Source organism: Camellia sinensis, chromosome 12, assembly GCF_055761805.1.
Source record: "Camellia sinensis isolate YWXY chromosome 12, ASM5576180v1, whole genome shotgun sequence".
NCBI classification, from domain to species: domain Eukaryota; kingdom Viridiplantae; phylum Streptophyta; class Magnoliopsida; order Ericales; family Theaceae; genus Camellia; species Camellia sinensis.
This window is the reverse complement of record NC_138972.1, coordinates 42,545,318-42,560,077: the sequence shown is the minus strand read 5'-3', so window position 1 is coordinate 42,560,077 and position 14,760 is coordinate 42,545,318. Positions and strand designations below refer to the sequence as shown.

The following is a 14,760-nucleotide window of genomic DNA, read 5'->3' as shown; positions in this document are numbered from 1 at the left end:
ACAGCTTATTTAACAAACACTACTCAGCAACTTAAATCTATAATCCAACAGCTATACCAAACAGATTAACAGCTTCTGATTAAAGTCATAATCTATAATCTGTTAAGTTATAATCTATAATCTATTTTAACAGCTACACCAAACAGGACCAAACTATAGCTTAACTTTAAAAACATGTTAAACATAAAACAAAAAATAAAAAAGAAGTCTAGTGAAAGGAATTTTATCTCTCGATTGAAGTACGGTATGGTTTGGGTATATATTAGGTACGTTTGGGTACGTCAAAAATTAAGAAAAAAAATTTGGGTACGTGTTTCGTGTACCCGGTACATATGCAGAAGTACCATACGTTGGTAAGTACCCGGTAATGGTACGGCATGTTTGTCGAAGTAACCATGCTTCATAGGTATTGGTTGTATCACGTGTTAATTGGCTTCTTATATTCTGCGAGAATTTTTCTTTCTTTTTTTTTTCTCTTTTTTGTTTTCCCTGATAAGTATACATGATTTCATATTAAGCTGCAAAACATTAAAAGATTTCATCTTTAATTTTGGCTTCTCGTGGCAAGTTTGTCATGTTGAAACTCTTAGTCAATGTCTTCGGAGTTCAAATATTAATTTGTTCTACTGATAGAAAGAGATGAAGGAAATCTGGCTTATTGATAATGGTTTCAGACTGAATGTTCATCCATATAGAAGAGGATATTGTATCAAAAAGACGTAGGCCGTGTCCCTTACACCTCACTAAGCCATTACTTAGTTGTAGACCTCTAATGGAAACTCAAAGTGGAGACCTTATGAAACCTAAACCTGTTGAGAAGCACACCATCCTCAATGGTGATATACAATTGCCAAAAACTGTTCTGACACTAGTATCACACCCTAACACTCTGTATGTTGTGGATGTGACTCAACACTTGTCCTAGTTGTATGTCTTTAAGTTCATTTGGTAGGTGATCATTTCTACTTCATACTCATTAGAATGGCTAACGGCTAAGTTGATGTGATGTAGCACTGCACTGAATTTTGAAAGCATAGGTTATTTGATGGCCTTAACAATGAATAATTTAGGGTTTAAAGGGTTAAATTGAAGGCTAATAGGCAAGGGAAGAGATTAGCGTTGATTTGGGGGTGATTGGATAGGGTTTTGAGGTTAAAAGATGCACATTAGAGGGCTGTGAATAGTAATCCGATAATAGTAAATTGAAAGAGAAAAGAAAAAGAAAGAAGAAGATCAGCCTAGGAATCACTCCTAGAATCCCTTAGGCATCACACCTAGAGTTTGATTGCATCATACAATCCATAAAGAAGCTTCAAGACCTCTTGAAATTCTCTAAAATATTAACTCTATTAAATTGTAAGCATTATATAGTTTTATATAGGATTAGGAGACTTGCTAAACCAATTAGAACTAAAAAAAGAAATTACTAAAATATTTTTGAATTCTAAAACCAATTTAAGACCAAACAAGAAAACGAAAACAAAGACTAATTATATAACTTGACCCACAAGATGACTCATAGGCGACCCACGACCCGGGAGCTTCTATTTGCACATCCCTATTCCCCTCTTTACACACATTTAATAAAAAATATTTTTATTATAATTTTATTTTCAAGTGAAATTACTATTATGGACATTAAATAACCACATTCGGAAGTTGAATGTCGAAAAAATAAAAAAAATTCGGAACTCTACTTCCGAACAAGTTATTTATTTTCGGAATGCTACTTCCGAACCAATTGTTTATTTTCGGAAATCTACTTCCGAACCAATTATTTATTGAAAAAGATGTGTAAAGAGGGGAATGAGTGTGTGCAAATAAAAGCTCCCCCCACGACCCATGTCAGCAAATATAAAATTACCAAAATACCCCTAACCTTAAAAATCTTAGAAAACATAAAAATAATAATAAAATAAGACTCTAATAATACTAGAAACATAATTATAGAAGATTTCTATCAGTTTCTCTATGAAATCATGTCAATGTTCAAGTATCATCACTTCTCTGAATTTTGCCTTCCTTGAGCTTCTTATACTCCGCATCATGACGTCCTTTCAATTGTCCGCATACCTGATGCACCATTATTTATTAAAGTATGTAATTCTTCCCTTTCAAATGCTTGTTATTTGCTTTTAATTCTACCTGTATTCTGTTACGAGGGACATTCTTGTCTTTGTAAACAAAACCTTCCTCCTATTGTGCATTAGCATGACACAGATACATTTATTGGATGTTTTGACACAAGCATCATTGACTTGCAGAGTAACCACTTCTCTGGCAACTTGCAGCTTGATCTTTTTCAGTGATTTGTACAAAAATAGAAGCTCAAGATATGCAGAATTTCTCGTTAGATATTGCTAAAGTCAGCACAAAAAGATATACAGTAGTGAAAGCTAACACTGTTTATAAAATAAAATTAAAAATAAATAGTTTTCACACTTAAAAAAGTTTGGTGTTGGTTCTTTCGGGGAATTCAGTTATTGATATATGAATGTTGATTAGATGGGTGTAAAACTCAACTAAGACTCAACTACCAACATGTGGTGCTTGGCAAAAATTGTCTTTCTATATTTATGTATTTGACTATTCATTTTGTCTATATATCAATTGCTTTTGAGTACTGAACTATTTTGACTAAATCTTGTTACAGTGAAACACTCTTGATATTCTTCCTTCCTCAAGTTTTGAACTTCCTCCTATCACTCCCTCAGGTTTGATCACTGCATTTCTTCTCTACTTACAATATTTCCGTGTTTTGATTTTCGAAGGCTCTAATTTCCTATTTACCTTCTGTTAGCTTTCTGGCTATATCCCATGTCCACGGCATCGGCTGCCCAGGTAAATTCCAACATATCTTCACTCTGGTTGCGTTGCATTTTGTATCGCTACAAACTCTTGTTTAAGATGACGTGAAATTTTTGAACTTTTCAGGTTTGATCCTCGGACAGGGCTGCTGACTGGAACAAACGATGGGACACTTGTGAACTTGTTCCTGAGAAAATTTGGGAGGATGTCAGAAAAGTCACTTTGCATCTATCTACTTGTTTTCCAGGTAATGGAATCATGATTTTCTGATTATGAATCTTCAAGTTGCATATCGTATGTATCAGACACTATTTATCTTACTCTTGGTTACCTAAGAGACTTCAACCCAGTGTTATTAAAGGCGATAGGCACACTGAAGCACCAAGGTTTCCTAGGGCCTAGGCACAAGGCGCAAGGCGAGGCGTGAGCTTCATCGAAGTGATGCTCAGGTTGACAATAAAAAAAAAAAAAAAAAAAAAAAATTAATATAAGCAAACAATTCAAGGTTCAACAAGTAAAATGAAATATTAAATCTTTTCAAACATAAATACCAACAAACTCCAATATTTTATCATAGACAAATAACTCAAGATCTACATAAACACAAACATCTAACTCATAAATCATAAACATTTGAAAATAGCGATGAAACAAGTGTCAAACAAGATAAGCATAGAGAAGGAGATTAAGGAGATGAAGACGAAGAAGATCAACAACTATTAGTTTGGTCGAAGAGAAAGCTCTATCCAACCAACTCCTTTGTATAATTAAGACTAAAAAAAATGTTGGGTTGCAATATATGTTTAGGGGTCTAATCTTTTGTAGCTGCATGTAAACAAAAAACAATCAAATTTAGTGAAATCAAGGATTATAATTATAATAAACAAACATTTAAAAACAAGAGCACAAGTTGTGCACCTTGAGACTAAGCCTAAAGCGCATGCTTCATGTGTCTTTATGGTACCTGTTTTATATCGCCTGGCCTGAGAAGTTCCAAAGCACACTACGTGTGCCTTGATGAGCCTTGGTCCTAGGTGCGCCTTTAATAACATTGCTTCAACCCAATTATTGATGATCCTGCCTAACAAATGATTGTGGATAATTTTGACACTTGCCTCGCTCTTCCCTTCTTCTTTCTTGCTTTGGTTTAAAAATGGTATGATCTATCTTAATTTTTCCAACCCCACCTAGAATAAGTGTGTTTTATTTGTATAGAAAACAAATTCATATGGTTTACTTTTTTCTTTTTCTTTTTATTTTTCTTTTTTGGCAACAAGATCATCACTTCATTGCATAATGATAAGTAGAACACAAGATGTAATACAATGGAGATATGTAGAAAAAGATAAAGTGGACATACTTCATGAGGACGCAGACGACCTAGAAAAATCAAAATCTACATAATTACCTAAGACGCAAGACCAACTAGTTCATACATGAAGGTGAACATGTTATTATCATGTTATTATCATTAGGCTTGTAGTTAACCCCAAGGGGTTGGCTTAGTGGCAAGGCCTTAGGTCTTGGGTGTGTGCTCCCTCGAAGGTTCATGGATCGAAACCTCTTAGATGCTAACAATTCCTTGGGGCAATTGGATTGGGGGATAAACCCTTGAATTAACCATGATGCACTTGTGGGAAACTCTTTGCCGAGGGCCTGTGCACCTCTGGGGATTAGTTGGGCTTTGATCTAGACACCTTGGTGGCAATCAAAAAAAAAAAAAAAAAATCATTAGGCTTGCAGTTCTAACCAACCCCCTACTCACCAGATTCTCAATTCTTTTGTTTTTTTTAATTAATTAGCTTTCTACTTTTATTGCTTTGGTGGGTTTGCTTTGGACTTGACTCCCTTTTTGAGGTCTGGTTTTGGTGACCTTAACCTTGTAATTTATGCAAACCCAACCTCCAATTTGGCAGTGGTACTTTAGACCCTAAACAATCAAGAGATTGATTTCAGAAACGGCTGAATGTAATGCTTGGTCAATAATATAAATATGTCGTGATATTTAATGGGACTACACTAGGTGCAAGATCTGTACTTGCTTGCCCAATTTCTGTGTTTCTAACCCAGGCTTTTTGGTCTTAAAGTGCATATGCTTTGCGTTGGAGCTGCCCTTGCATGGACAAGGAAAGTCTATATTATAAGATCTGTGCTATTTTATTTTATGAATTCATTTATTTATTTGCCACAGGCCATATGCTGCTGCTTCTGTTTCATGCTGAGGTGGTTCCTCACTGGTTGGTACAAATGAGACAGCAAGACCAGAGAACTTGCCTATCAGTAGGTGGTTCCTCTCTGGTTGAGTTCATTAACTTGCGGGACTATCTCACCACATAGGTTTGTTGTATTATTATTATTTTTTTTTTCTCCTGAAAAGACTGACTTGCTAGATTTATCCATCAGTAGGAAACACGAATGTCTTACAGCTGGAGAGGAGTTGATTTAATAATCAAGAAAAACGAAGAGGACAAAGCTGATTTGTGTAAAAATTTTGTATTTTGCTCATTTAAGATGATAGAGTTTTTTCCCCCCACAGATTTAGAAGTTCAAAAGGAGACCATGTTGATGTTTTTCTTGGTTAGTAATATGACGAGGGTAGCTTTATATCACAGGAATATTTGATTAGAATTCTTCACCTCATGTAGTTTTGTGTTACGATGGATTTCATTATTTTTCTATACGATGGGTTCTATATGTACACATATAGGAGCTGAAAATAAACAGTCAAAAACATGTAGTGACAAATACCATTTTCTGATTCAAATATTTTGTTAGATAACTTAATATGATGATGACTTTACCACATTTTCAATACGTACTTGGCCTAACCAAGGATTGTAAACACTGATGCTTCTCTTGTTTAAGATCTATGGCAGTGATGAAGTTTTAACCTTGTTAAGATCTGATTATGCAAAATGTATGCTTGGGTGTGGTGGGTGATTGATTATCTTCGTTTGGTATTTTGGTAAAATGGTAGTGTTGCTGCATTTTCCATCCAATTGAGCCATGTTTGTTTTACGGGATTACATGAGATTAGTAGTTCTGGAATTATAAAATTACATATCTCACATTTAGAATGCTCCTAAATTCAGAGAATGATTAGTAGAATTCAGCTTATTTCATATTTGTTTAGAATCACTAGACATGGACTACATAGTGGAATAATCACAGTTCAAGTGTATTTGAACTTTTTACTCCTTAATTTGGACTCTCTCTAGTCCCCTCATTTTGTATCCCAATCCGCAAGAGACTTGACCTCGTAGGGTGGGTTGTTTTAGTGATTTGTTGAGACTATTTTTGTGTAAAATCTAAAAATGCTTATATGATTGGAAAGTTGAGTGACTTTTTTGCTTTTTTGTGAGTGATCAATGTTGAGTGATTTTTCAACTTTTTAGATAATAAAATTTCAGCTGTTTAGCTTATTTAGTCAAAAAGTTTACTTATTTAGAACATTCCAAACAGTAGGGTGGCGAGGAGAACAACCTGGGAAAATTGTCGACGTAAAAGCCCACTTGTGTATACCTAGTTCAATTTCATGATTTTATCTCCAAACAAAAACATACTTATTATTTTATTTGTTTACTTTCCCCTTAAATGTGTATGAGTCGGCATATTGTGGCAGGTAATTGTAGTTGTGGAGGTAGAATTTTGCAACAAAGAGAAAATACCCTTATAAGTTATAAGCAACTCTCATACGAGCTAGTGGATGAAGAGGAGTGGCCCTCACCGATTGAAGGGCAGACTTACCTGGCCTGATGACCGAGATGTTTGCAGGGGGCTGCTCATTCATGATGTTATCCTGCCCTTCCACTAGTAATTAACCGATCATTTGTCTCATCCATCGTTCACAAAGAATTCCCCCAGTTCTCTGAAGCTGGTCTCTCGTTCCCGATTCCTCAAGCATCTCACTCATCCTCCAGCCTAACCACCAGGGAAAAATTGCCCCATTTTGTGCTCTGCTTACAACTTTTTTTGACAAGATATATTGGAGACAGAAAGATACTGATTACCTTTTTTTTTTTTACCATTCCGTCATATGGGATATTACCATAGAGTGACTATGGTGCCCACCTACCACTACAAAAAATTAAGATTATAGGGAATAAAATTTAGGGTTAAAATTATTTTTTAGAGATCAAATATTTTTGTTGCGAAAAGTGTCATTATATTTTTAGTAACGAAAGTTAGATATTAGTGATGAATTATTATCTTTTTGGGATTAAATTTTGTCTCAAAAAATAAATCATTTTGAGACTAAATTATTTTGTTCCTAAAAGTGTATTTATTAGTGACATTTTTAAAATTTTATCGTTAAAAGTTTTTTTTTTTTACTTTTCGGGATGATTTTTTTGTGATTATCTTCACGATGATAGAAATTGATCCTTAAATGTTTTTTGTAACAAAATTTTTATTTTTAGAGACCATAAAATTTAGTCTCTAAAACTCTTATATGTTGCAGTGTACATTTGATAAGTGGTAAAAAATTTGTTATATAATATTTGATTTCTATAAATAAATAAAAAAAATTCAATAGTTTTTTTGGCCAAAATATTAAGTGCAATTTTCATTTACAATTTGAGGTTTAGCCAAAAAAAAATAAATAAATAAAAAAATTCAAATTATTCAAATGCTGAGGAATGCAGCATGGATTTAGCGTTCATCTTTTGCCAAAAACTAATGCCAAACAACCATTTCTTGCTACATTTTTAATACAATTTTAGATCTACATTTTAGATTTTAATTAAAAAAAATGTATTAAAAATAAATTTGAATGGTAAATATGAATAAAGAAGTAAATTGTGACAATCCCATCACGCATTATACTTATATCTATTTTATTCTGAATGTTAATTATGTGTTTGATGTGTATTTGTATGCATATCTGTTCATTGATGAATTATCTGTTGTGATTTTTGCCTTAAGTCTGAAATTGAAGGTCTTAATGATTTCAAAAATCGAAATTGACAAGTTTAATTAGGATGGCATAATTTTTAGAACCTATATGGAAATTTGATTAAAATTTGACTCACTTCAGAAAAATTAAGTCTTGAATAATTAACTTAAGTTGCAATTAGTTAACCCTTAATTAAGATCCTAAGCTAATCAACTTATATATATATATATATATATATATGTATTAAGTTAGAAGAAGTTAAGCACTTTGAACTCATCTTCATATCAAAAATTTGCTGGAGGAGAGCATTTAGAGAGAGAGAGTGAGGTCATTTTAGAGAGAGAAGAGCTAGAACTTGGAAGATTTGGCTTGAAGGTTGAATAATAGTGAAGAAGAACTCAAGTTCTTGCCAAATTAAGCTTAATTGAACACTTTAGGTATGCGTTTAACTTTTAATTCATGAATCAAAGTCAACAAGTATGTGAAGTCAAGAAGATTATGAGTTTAGACACAAGAATTGAGCTTACGATGTTGATTTGAAGCTCAATTTTATGTTTTGAAAATTATGGAAGAAGAATTTGAGCTAAGTTCATACATGCATGAAGTTTTAAGCTTCAATTTTGTGAAATCATGAAGTTTTTGAGCTATAAGTTTAGAATTGGTTTTATACTCATGTTTTAGAAGTGTTTTCATAGTTTAATATGCATCATGCAAGATGTTGATACCGTTCGTCCCAGTGGATGGATTGGACTGGTCCAAGCTCCCCAAGGTCAAGCCCAGAAGATCGAGCCCACCGGATATCCTGCAAACAAGTTCAACGGGGAATGGGATAGTCCCCCAGCGAACTCTCCAACGAACAAGTTAGGAAGAGAAGCAGAGTATATGGGAAAGGATTTGAGATAGAGAACTTAACCTTTTTCCTTGTCTACAACGTTCGCTTATATCCTTTGGCAATCATTTCGCTATCCCTTCCGACATGCTCTCCTTGCCGAAAGCCTATGCTGTAGCTCGCCTTGCTCAGGGTAAGGGGGTCCTGTTCCGGCGGAGAGGTGTTGTCGTAATAAATGCTGTGATGGGCTGCATTAATGGTGATGTGCAGTGTCAATAACTTTGCAGATCTTTGTCTGCTGATGTGGTTCATCCTTCTCTTGCCGTGTGTCTGAATGTCATTGGTTCTTTGTGTCATGTTGAACTTCAGCTGTCCTGGACCTCGTCAGCTGGGTTATGCACTCTGCTTCAAGTGATGGGCCGTGGGTGGTTCATGGCCTTTATAGGCTTATACACATCAGTAGTCCCCCAGTCCCGAGTGCAGCTTTAGTCCAATGAAGGGATTATGAGTGACATAGATGATTGTGTTAGGGATTGGCAGGATGGAGGTCGACCGGGAAGAAGGGGGGGACTGACCGTGATGAGGGCCGACTGCGATGTAGACCGACCGGGAGGCCGACCGCGAGGAGGGCCGATCGAGGGGAGGGCCGACCGGGGTGTTGGCCGAGCGGGAAGGCTGACCGCGGGGAAGGCCGACCGCGATGTGGACCGACTGGGGGGCCAACCGCGAGGAGGGTCGACCGGAGGGCTGACCGAGGGGAGGGCCGACCGCGGTGTTGGCCGAGCGGGAAGGTTGACCGCGGGGAGGGCCGACCGCGATGTGGATCGACTGGGAGGCCGATCGCGAGGAGGGCCGACCGGAGGGCTGACCGAGTAGAGGGCCGACCGCGGTGTTAGCCGAGCGGGAAGGCTGACCGCGGGGAGGGCCGACCGTGGGGAGGGTGAGGTGGAGGGGCGTGGGGCTCGAGACGCGGCGGGCCACGTGGTGAGTTGAAGTGGAAAAGACAAGGTAAGGGGGGGACAGTGGATCGTGGACGTACACGTGGCCATATCCCGTAGGGGGGAAGATTAGGCGTTGGATCAGAAATGAAACGGTAAGTCATTATGGTTGTTGAAGAGACAGTTTTGGCGGATGATTTTGAAAAGTTTTCAAACTGGCAAAAATTAATTGGGACCCTTGGAATACGGGCAAACCGTGGGCTTTTGGGATTATTCGATTCACCTACCTGTGTACGAAAAATCAAAATATTCCAAGTGTGAATTCCTTTGTTGCTCACAATACACCTTTGCAACACTTTTTCAATTTCCTTGTTCCTGCCGCCGAAGCGATTTGCAGACATACCACAGAAATGGCCGGAGAAGAGAGTGCGATTGTCAGGGTGGACCCGCTTGGAGATGACGATGCTGTGGAGCTAGCGGCGCTGTATAGGACAGAGAGGGTGGGAGAGCCGGTGGTACGATTCCACGGTTCCACCATGATAGCGACTCCAAAACCAATCAGCCAGGCGGAACCAGATCATTGGCACACGAAGGCTGACAAATCCACGATTACTGAGGCCGAGTTGGAGGCTATCCGCAAAAAATACCAGATCCCCGGGGAGGTGGAGTTGTTGTTACCGACAGCAACGGAAAGGCCGTCTGACGCCAGGCCAGGGGAGTTTTCCCTTTATGAGGAAGCTCTGAAGGGTGGACTGAGGTTACCACTGCCGCAAGTGGTGGTGGATGTGCTTAACTGTCTAGAGGTAGCATCGGGGCAGCTAATGCCTAACGCATGGAAGATCCTGCTGGCCTGTGCCAGTGCGTGGCCGAAAGCAAATGGAGGGGAGGCCATGACAATCGACGAATTCTTTGCGTGTTATAAGGCGTCGGGGCAGCAGGAGACGTGGGTCACCCTGCAGGCTGTAGTGGGGAAGGGGTTGGTGGCAGGTCTACCATCATCAATCAAGGGGTGGCGGCCGCGATGGTTTTATGTGTCTGCCAATGGGGGGCTTGGAGCGCGCACCGTGTGGAAAGTGCCCATCAGGTCCGTGGAGTTGAAACTGGGGGCAACAGCGGAGGGGAGGGTGAGGAGGGTGAAGGAGTGGAGGGAGAGAGAAAAGGCCAAATGGGACGAGCTCGTTCAGCCGTCGGCATTGTTTGAGGCGGGGTTGGGGCCAAAGCCAAGTAGTGGGGATCTCGACCGAGCAGAGTTGGAGGCGAGGAGAAGGGTGCAGGAGGCAGAGGATCAGGCCATTCTTGCCAAAGCCCAACAATTCAAAGAGTCCCAGGCCGACCGACCACCCAAACCTGTTGCGAGGGAGCGGATTCGACCTCGCCCCAAACCCTTGGGAAAGAAAAACTTGGGCGATTTTGTGCCGCTGCCGGCCCCAGCAGACCCTTTGAAGGAGAGGTCGTTGAAGGAGATGGAGGCATTGGGCGTGGGAAAGAAAAAGAAGAGAGTGAGTCAGAGTGAGAAAGTGCCTGCCCAGAAGAGAAGGAGGGAGAAGAGTGTGAAAGAGACCAGTGCGGCCGTGGGGTTTGAAGAGGGAGAAGTGGAGGGGGCCCCAGGAAGGGTAGGTGGCCCAGAAGTGGTGGATGTTGCCTCAGAGGTCACAAAGGTCGTCCCCAAAAGGCAAGTGGAGGGTGAGGCTGTTGGCCTTGGGCCAAGGAGGGAGGGACAGCCCTAGGGGGGTCTTGTACCTCAAGAAGGAGGAGTCGGTGGGACCACGGCGATCTACCATGTTCGTGCGGTGGCGGGGCGGTTGGAGGGAGAGGAAGGCCCGGCCAGAGCAGGGGCAGATCGCCTTGTAGGGATTGTAGAAGAGGCAGCCCTGCGCTCGACCTCCAGATTCAACGAGGCTGAGCTGCTAAGGGGGTTATACTCCGCTCAAATGGAGGTAACCACCTTAGCAGGGGTCCTGCTGAGGAAGGCGGGGGCTGCCAAACTCAAGGCAGATGAGGCCAAGGCCCAACTTGCAAAGTTAAAGGAGAAGAGTACAAGTTGGGAGAGTGCCCACACTGAGCTGCAAACGGTTAAGGCGGAGCTGGAGGACACACGCCGCCAGGTTGTGTCGTTCGAGTTCCAGCTTACTGGCGAGCATAAGAAGGTGGAGGAGGCCCAAAGAGCTTGCGTCGTCGCGGTCGAGCGACATGAAGAGGCATGAGTAGTAACGAAGAGCTGGTCAGGCAAAAAAATGAGGCCGATGGCAAGTTGGGCGATCTCTAGAAGGAGCTGGAGGGAGAGCGCGCCAAGACAGTGGAGGAGAAGGAGAGGCTTCAGAAGGAGTTGGAAGTAGAGAGAGTGCAGACGACGGTGGAGAAGGAGAGCCTGCGGAAGGAGTTGGAGGCAGAACGGGCAAAGGCTGCGTCAGAGAGGTCGGCCCTGCAGAAAGAGCTGGACGAAGAAAGGGTAAAGGCAGCCTCTGAAAGGGCGGCTTATCCCGATCTGTGCGTCGCAGCGGTGGAGCAATTCAAAGGGTCGGCCGAATTTTAGACTGCGGTTGATGCCGCGGTTGTGAGTAGCCTGGCTAGGCAAGAATATGGGGGGGCGGGCCCATCGAGGACGACTGCTGGAGGCAGAACTGAAGCAGAAGTTATTGAGAGCTTCCAGCAGTCGGACTTTTATAAGCACGAAATGGCTGAGTACTGGGACAGTGGCTGGAAGATGTTCAAATGTAGAGCTGAAGATCTGTTCCTAGACTTAGACCTTAGTAGTGTAACAATCGGCGAAGACGATGTGGCACAAACCCCCCTGGATGAAGGCATTGAAGAAGAAGACCTCCTCTCCAGTGAGGAGGAGTAACTGGGGCGGCAGGAGAAAAAGATAGTTTGTTGGTTTGTTGTTTTTGTTTGTTTTTATTTTTTTTTTGTAATGAATATTTGTATATGAACTACTGTAATGAACTTTTACACAAAATTGTGAATGAATAAAATTTCGTTTGATTGTCATTTGATTGTTTCTGTTTGTGTGTCTGAGATGAATGGAGCATGGGCGTAGTGTGCATAGAACTCCTGGTTAATAAGAGTGAAATTTAAACTTGTGATAAAGACTGAATGCAGACTAAAGTTGAGAACGCCACAAAGCAAAGTGAGACTTAAAATGATAAGCCTGTGAACTTTTTTTTTTTTAAAAAGTGATAAAAAGATCTTTGAAATTTGACTAAGTAAAGAGTGTTGTGAAGACTTGGACCTGGAATTGTGACTAAGTGTGACTATTAATTCCACACGTGTGAAGTTTTGCAGGGGTGGTTTTGACCGAGCCCAATATGTTAGGCCTGGCCGAGTGCTTCACGCTCAGTCCGGATGGGGTCTTCAGGGCTCGGTCTGGCTAAGTGTGTTAACGGTCGGACTGCCCGAGGCGGCTCTTGCTCAGTCTGGCTGAGGCTTTTAGTGCTCAGTCTGGCTGAGGCTTTTAGTGCTCAGTCTTTTAATGCTGCAAATAAGAATGTTACTGAGACAACATATAGATAGCTGAGATATATAATCAAGAAGTTACATTGCGTGGGGGAATATCAAGAATGTGTGAGTTTCCCGAAAAAAAAATATAGTGACTGAGCAATACAAAAATAGGAACTTTATTGAAAGTAACGTTTAAGGTGTTCGGCGTTCCATGGGTGGGGGAGGTCTTCCATGTCCTGAAGTCGGTAGGTGCCTGGTCGGGGTCGAGCTTTCACAATGTAAGGTCCCTTCCATTTGGCTGCTAATTTACCCTCGGTCGGATTTCTGGTGGCAAGGGTTGCTTCTCTTAGGACAAGATCCCCTACAGTGAACTCCCTTGGTCGGACCTTGCGATTGTAGTGTGTTCTCATTTTCTGTTGGTATGAGGCCAGTCGGACAGCGGTGGTGTCTCTGAGTTCTTCAATTAGGTCCAGGTCTGCCCGACGGAGTTCTTCAGTTAGTGCTGGATCCGAATGTAAAACCCTGGGGGTAGGCAGACCAACTTCGACTGGGATAACCGCCTCAGCGCCATATGTTAAGCGGAAAGGGGTTTCCCCAGTGGGAGTCCAAGCTGTAGTTCGATAAGCCCAGAGTACATTTGGAAGTTCCTCAGCCCAAAGTCCCTTAGCAGCTTCTAGCTTGGTTTTGATGATCTTCAGAAGGGAACGGTTGGTGACCTCAACTTAGCCATTGGCTTGGGGATGACCGGGGGAAGAGAAGCAGGGCTAAATCTACAGGTCTGAATAGAACTTTCTGTATTTGGCATTGTCGAATTGTTTACCGTTGTCGGAGACGATGGCCTGGGGGATGCCAAACCTGCAAACGATTGATTGCCAGATAAACTTGGTCGTGTTCCGTTCGGTAATGGTGGCGAGGGGTTCCGCCTCTACCCACTTGGTGAAGTAATCAATGGCGACGATTGCAAACTTGGTCTGACCTCGGCCGGTGGGAAGTGGACCGACCAAGTCGATTCCCCATTTGGCGAATGGGTAGGGGCTGCAAAGCGTGATCAACTCTGTAGGAGGAGCATGGGGGATGTTGGCAAAGCGTTGACACTTGTCACATTTGAGTACGAAGTCAGCCGCGTCTTGGTTGAGAGTAGGCCAGAAATATCCTGTGCGAAGTATCTTGTAGGCCAGGGACCTGCCGCCCGAATGATTGCCGCAAATACCCTCATGAATTTCTTGCATCACATAAGTTGCTTGAGTCGGATTGAGGCACTGCAGATAGGGGCGTGAGAAACCACGTTTGTACGAGATGCCGTCGACAAGGATGTAATTGGAGGATCGTACCTTGATTTTGGCGGCTTGCTGGTGGTCATCTGGGAGTTCCCCTGCCGTCAGAAATCGAAAGATATTCGATGCCCAAGGGATGGGCTCAATTTGGAGGAATTGTACTTCATGCTGGTCGGGGGAAATGACGGGGTGGGACAGGTATTCGAGGCGGACACCCCTGCTGAGGGCGGACTGGTCTGTGGAAGCCAGCTGGGCCATCTCATCTGCCTTAGAGTTCTCTACCCTAGGAATGTGCTTGATGTGGAAGGTATTGAAGAGGCGAACAAGGGGGAGTGCGAGATCCCTGTAAGTTCGCATCGTGCCCTCCTTGGCGTCTAATTCGCCCGTGATCCGTTCGACGATGAGCTGAGAGTCGCCGAGCACTCGGATGTGGCTGACACCAATGTCCTTGGCTAGGCGAAGGCCTGCTATTGGTGCCTCATATTCGGCCTCATTGTTACTGGCTTCAAACAAGAAGCGGAGCGCACATTTGAAATACCCACCCTCAGGGCTGGTGAGAATGAGGCCAGCCCCACTACC

General features: G+C 41.9%; 1 protein-coding gene across 3 annotated transcripts in view; it reads left to right on the top strand.

Annotated features, from left to right (window-relative positions):
- The window catches only part of LOC114261190 (uncharacterized), a 35,421-nt gene that overhangs the window by 14,963 nt on the left and 5,698 nt on the right, over positions 1-14,760 (top strand). The window contains exons 8-12 of one of the 3 annotated variants that reach the window (XR_014346242.1): positions 2,654-2,714; positions 2,801-2,841; positions 2,935-3,055; positions 5,000-5,145; positions 6,431-6,542. Coding sequence is in view for 1 of the 3 variants with exons in the window: in XM_028201401.2 (XP_028057202.2) it covers positions 2,654-2,714; positions 2,801-2,841; positions 2,935-3,055; positions 5,000-5,059 (283 nt within the window). In the remaining 2 variants the exon portion in view is untranslated. Of the gene's footprint in view, positions 1-2,653; positions 2,715-2,800; positions 2,842-2,934; positions 3,056-4,999; positions 5,593-6,430; positions 6,543-14,760 lie in introns of those variants that run through there. The other 2 variants (XR_014346241.1, XM_028201401.2) reach the window with 2 other exon arrangements.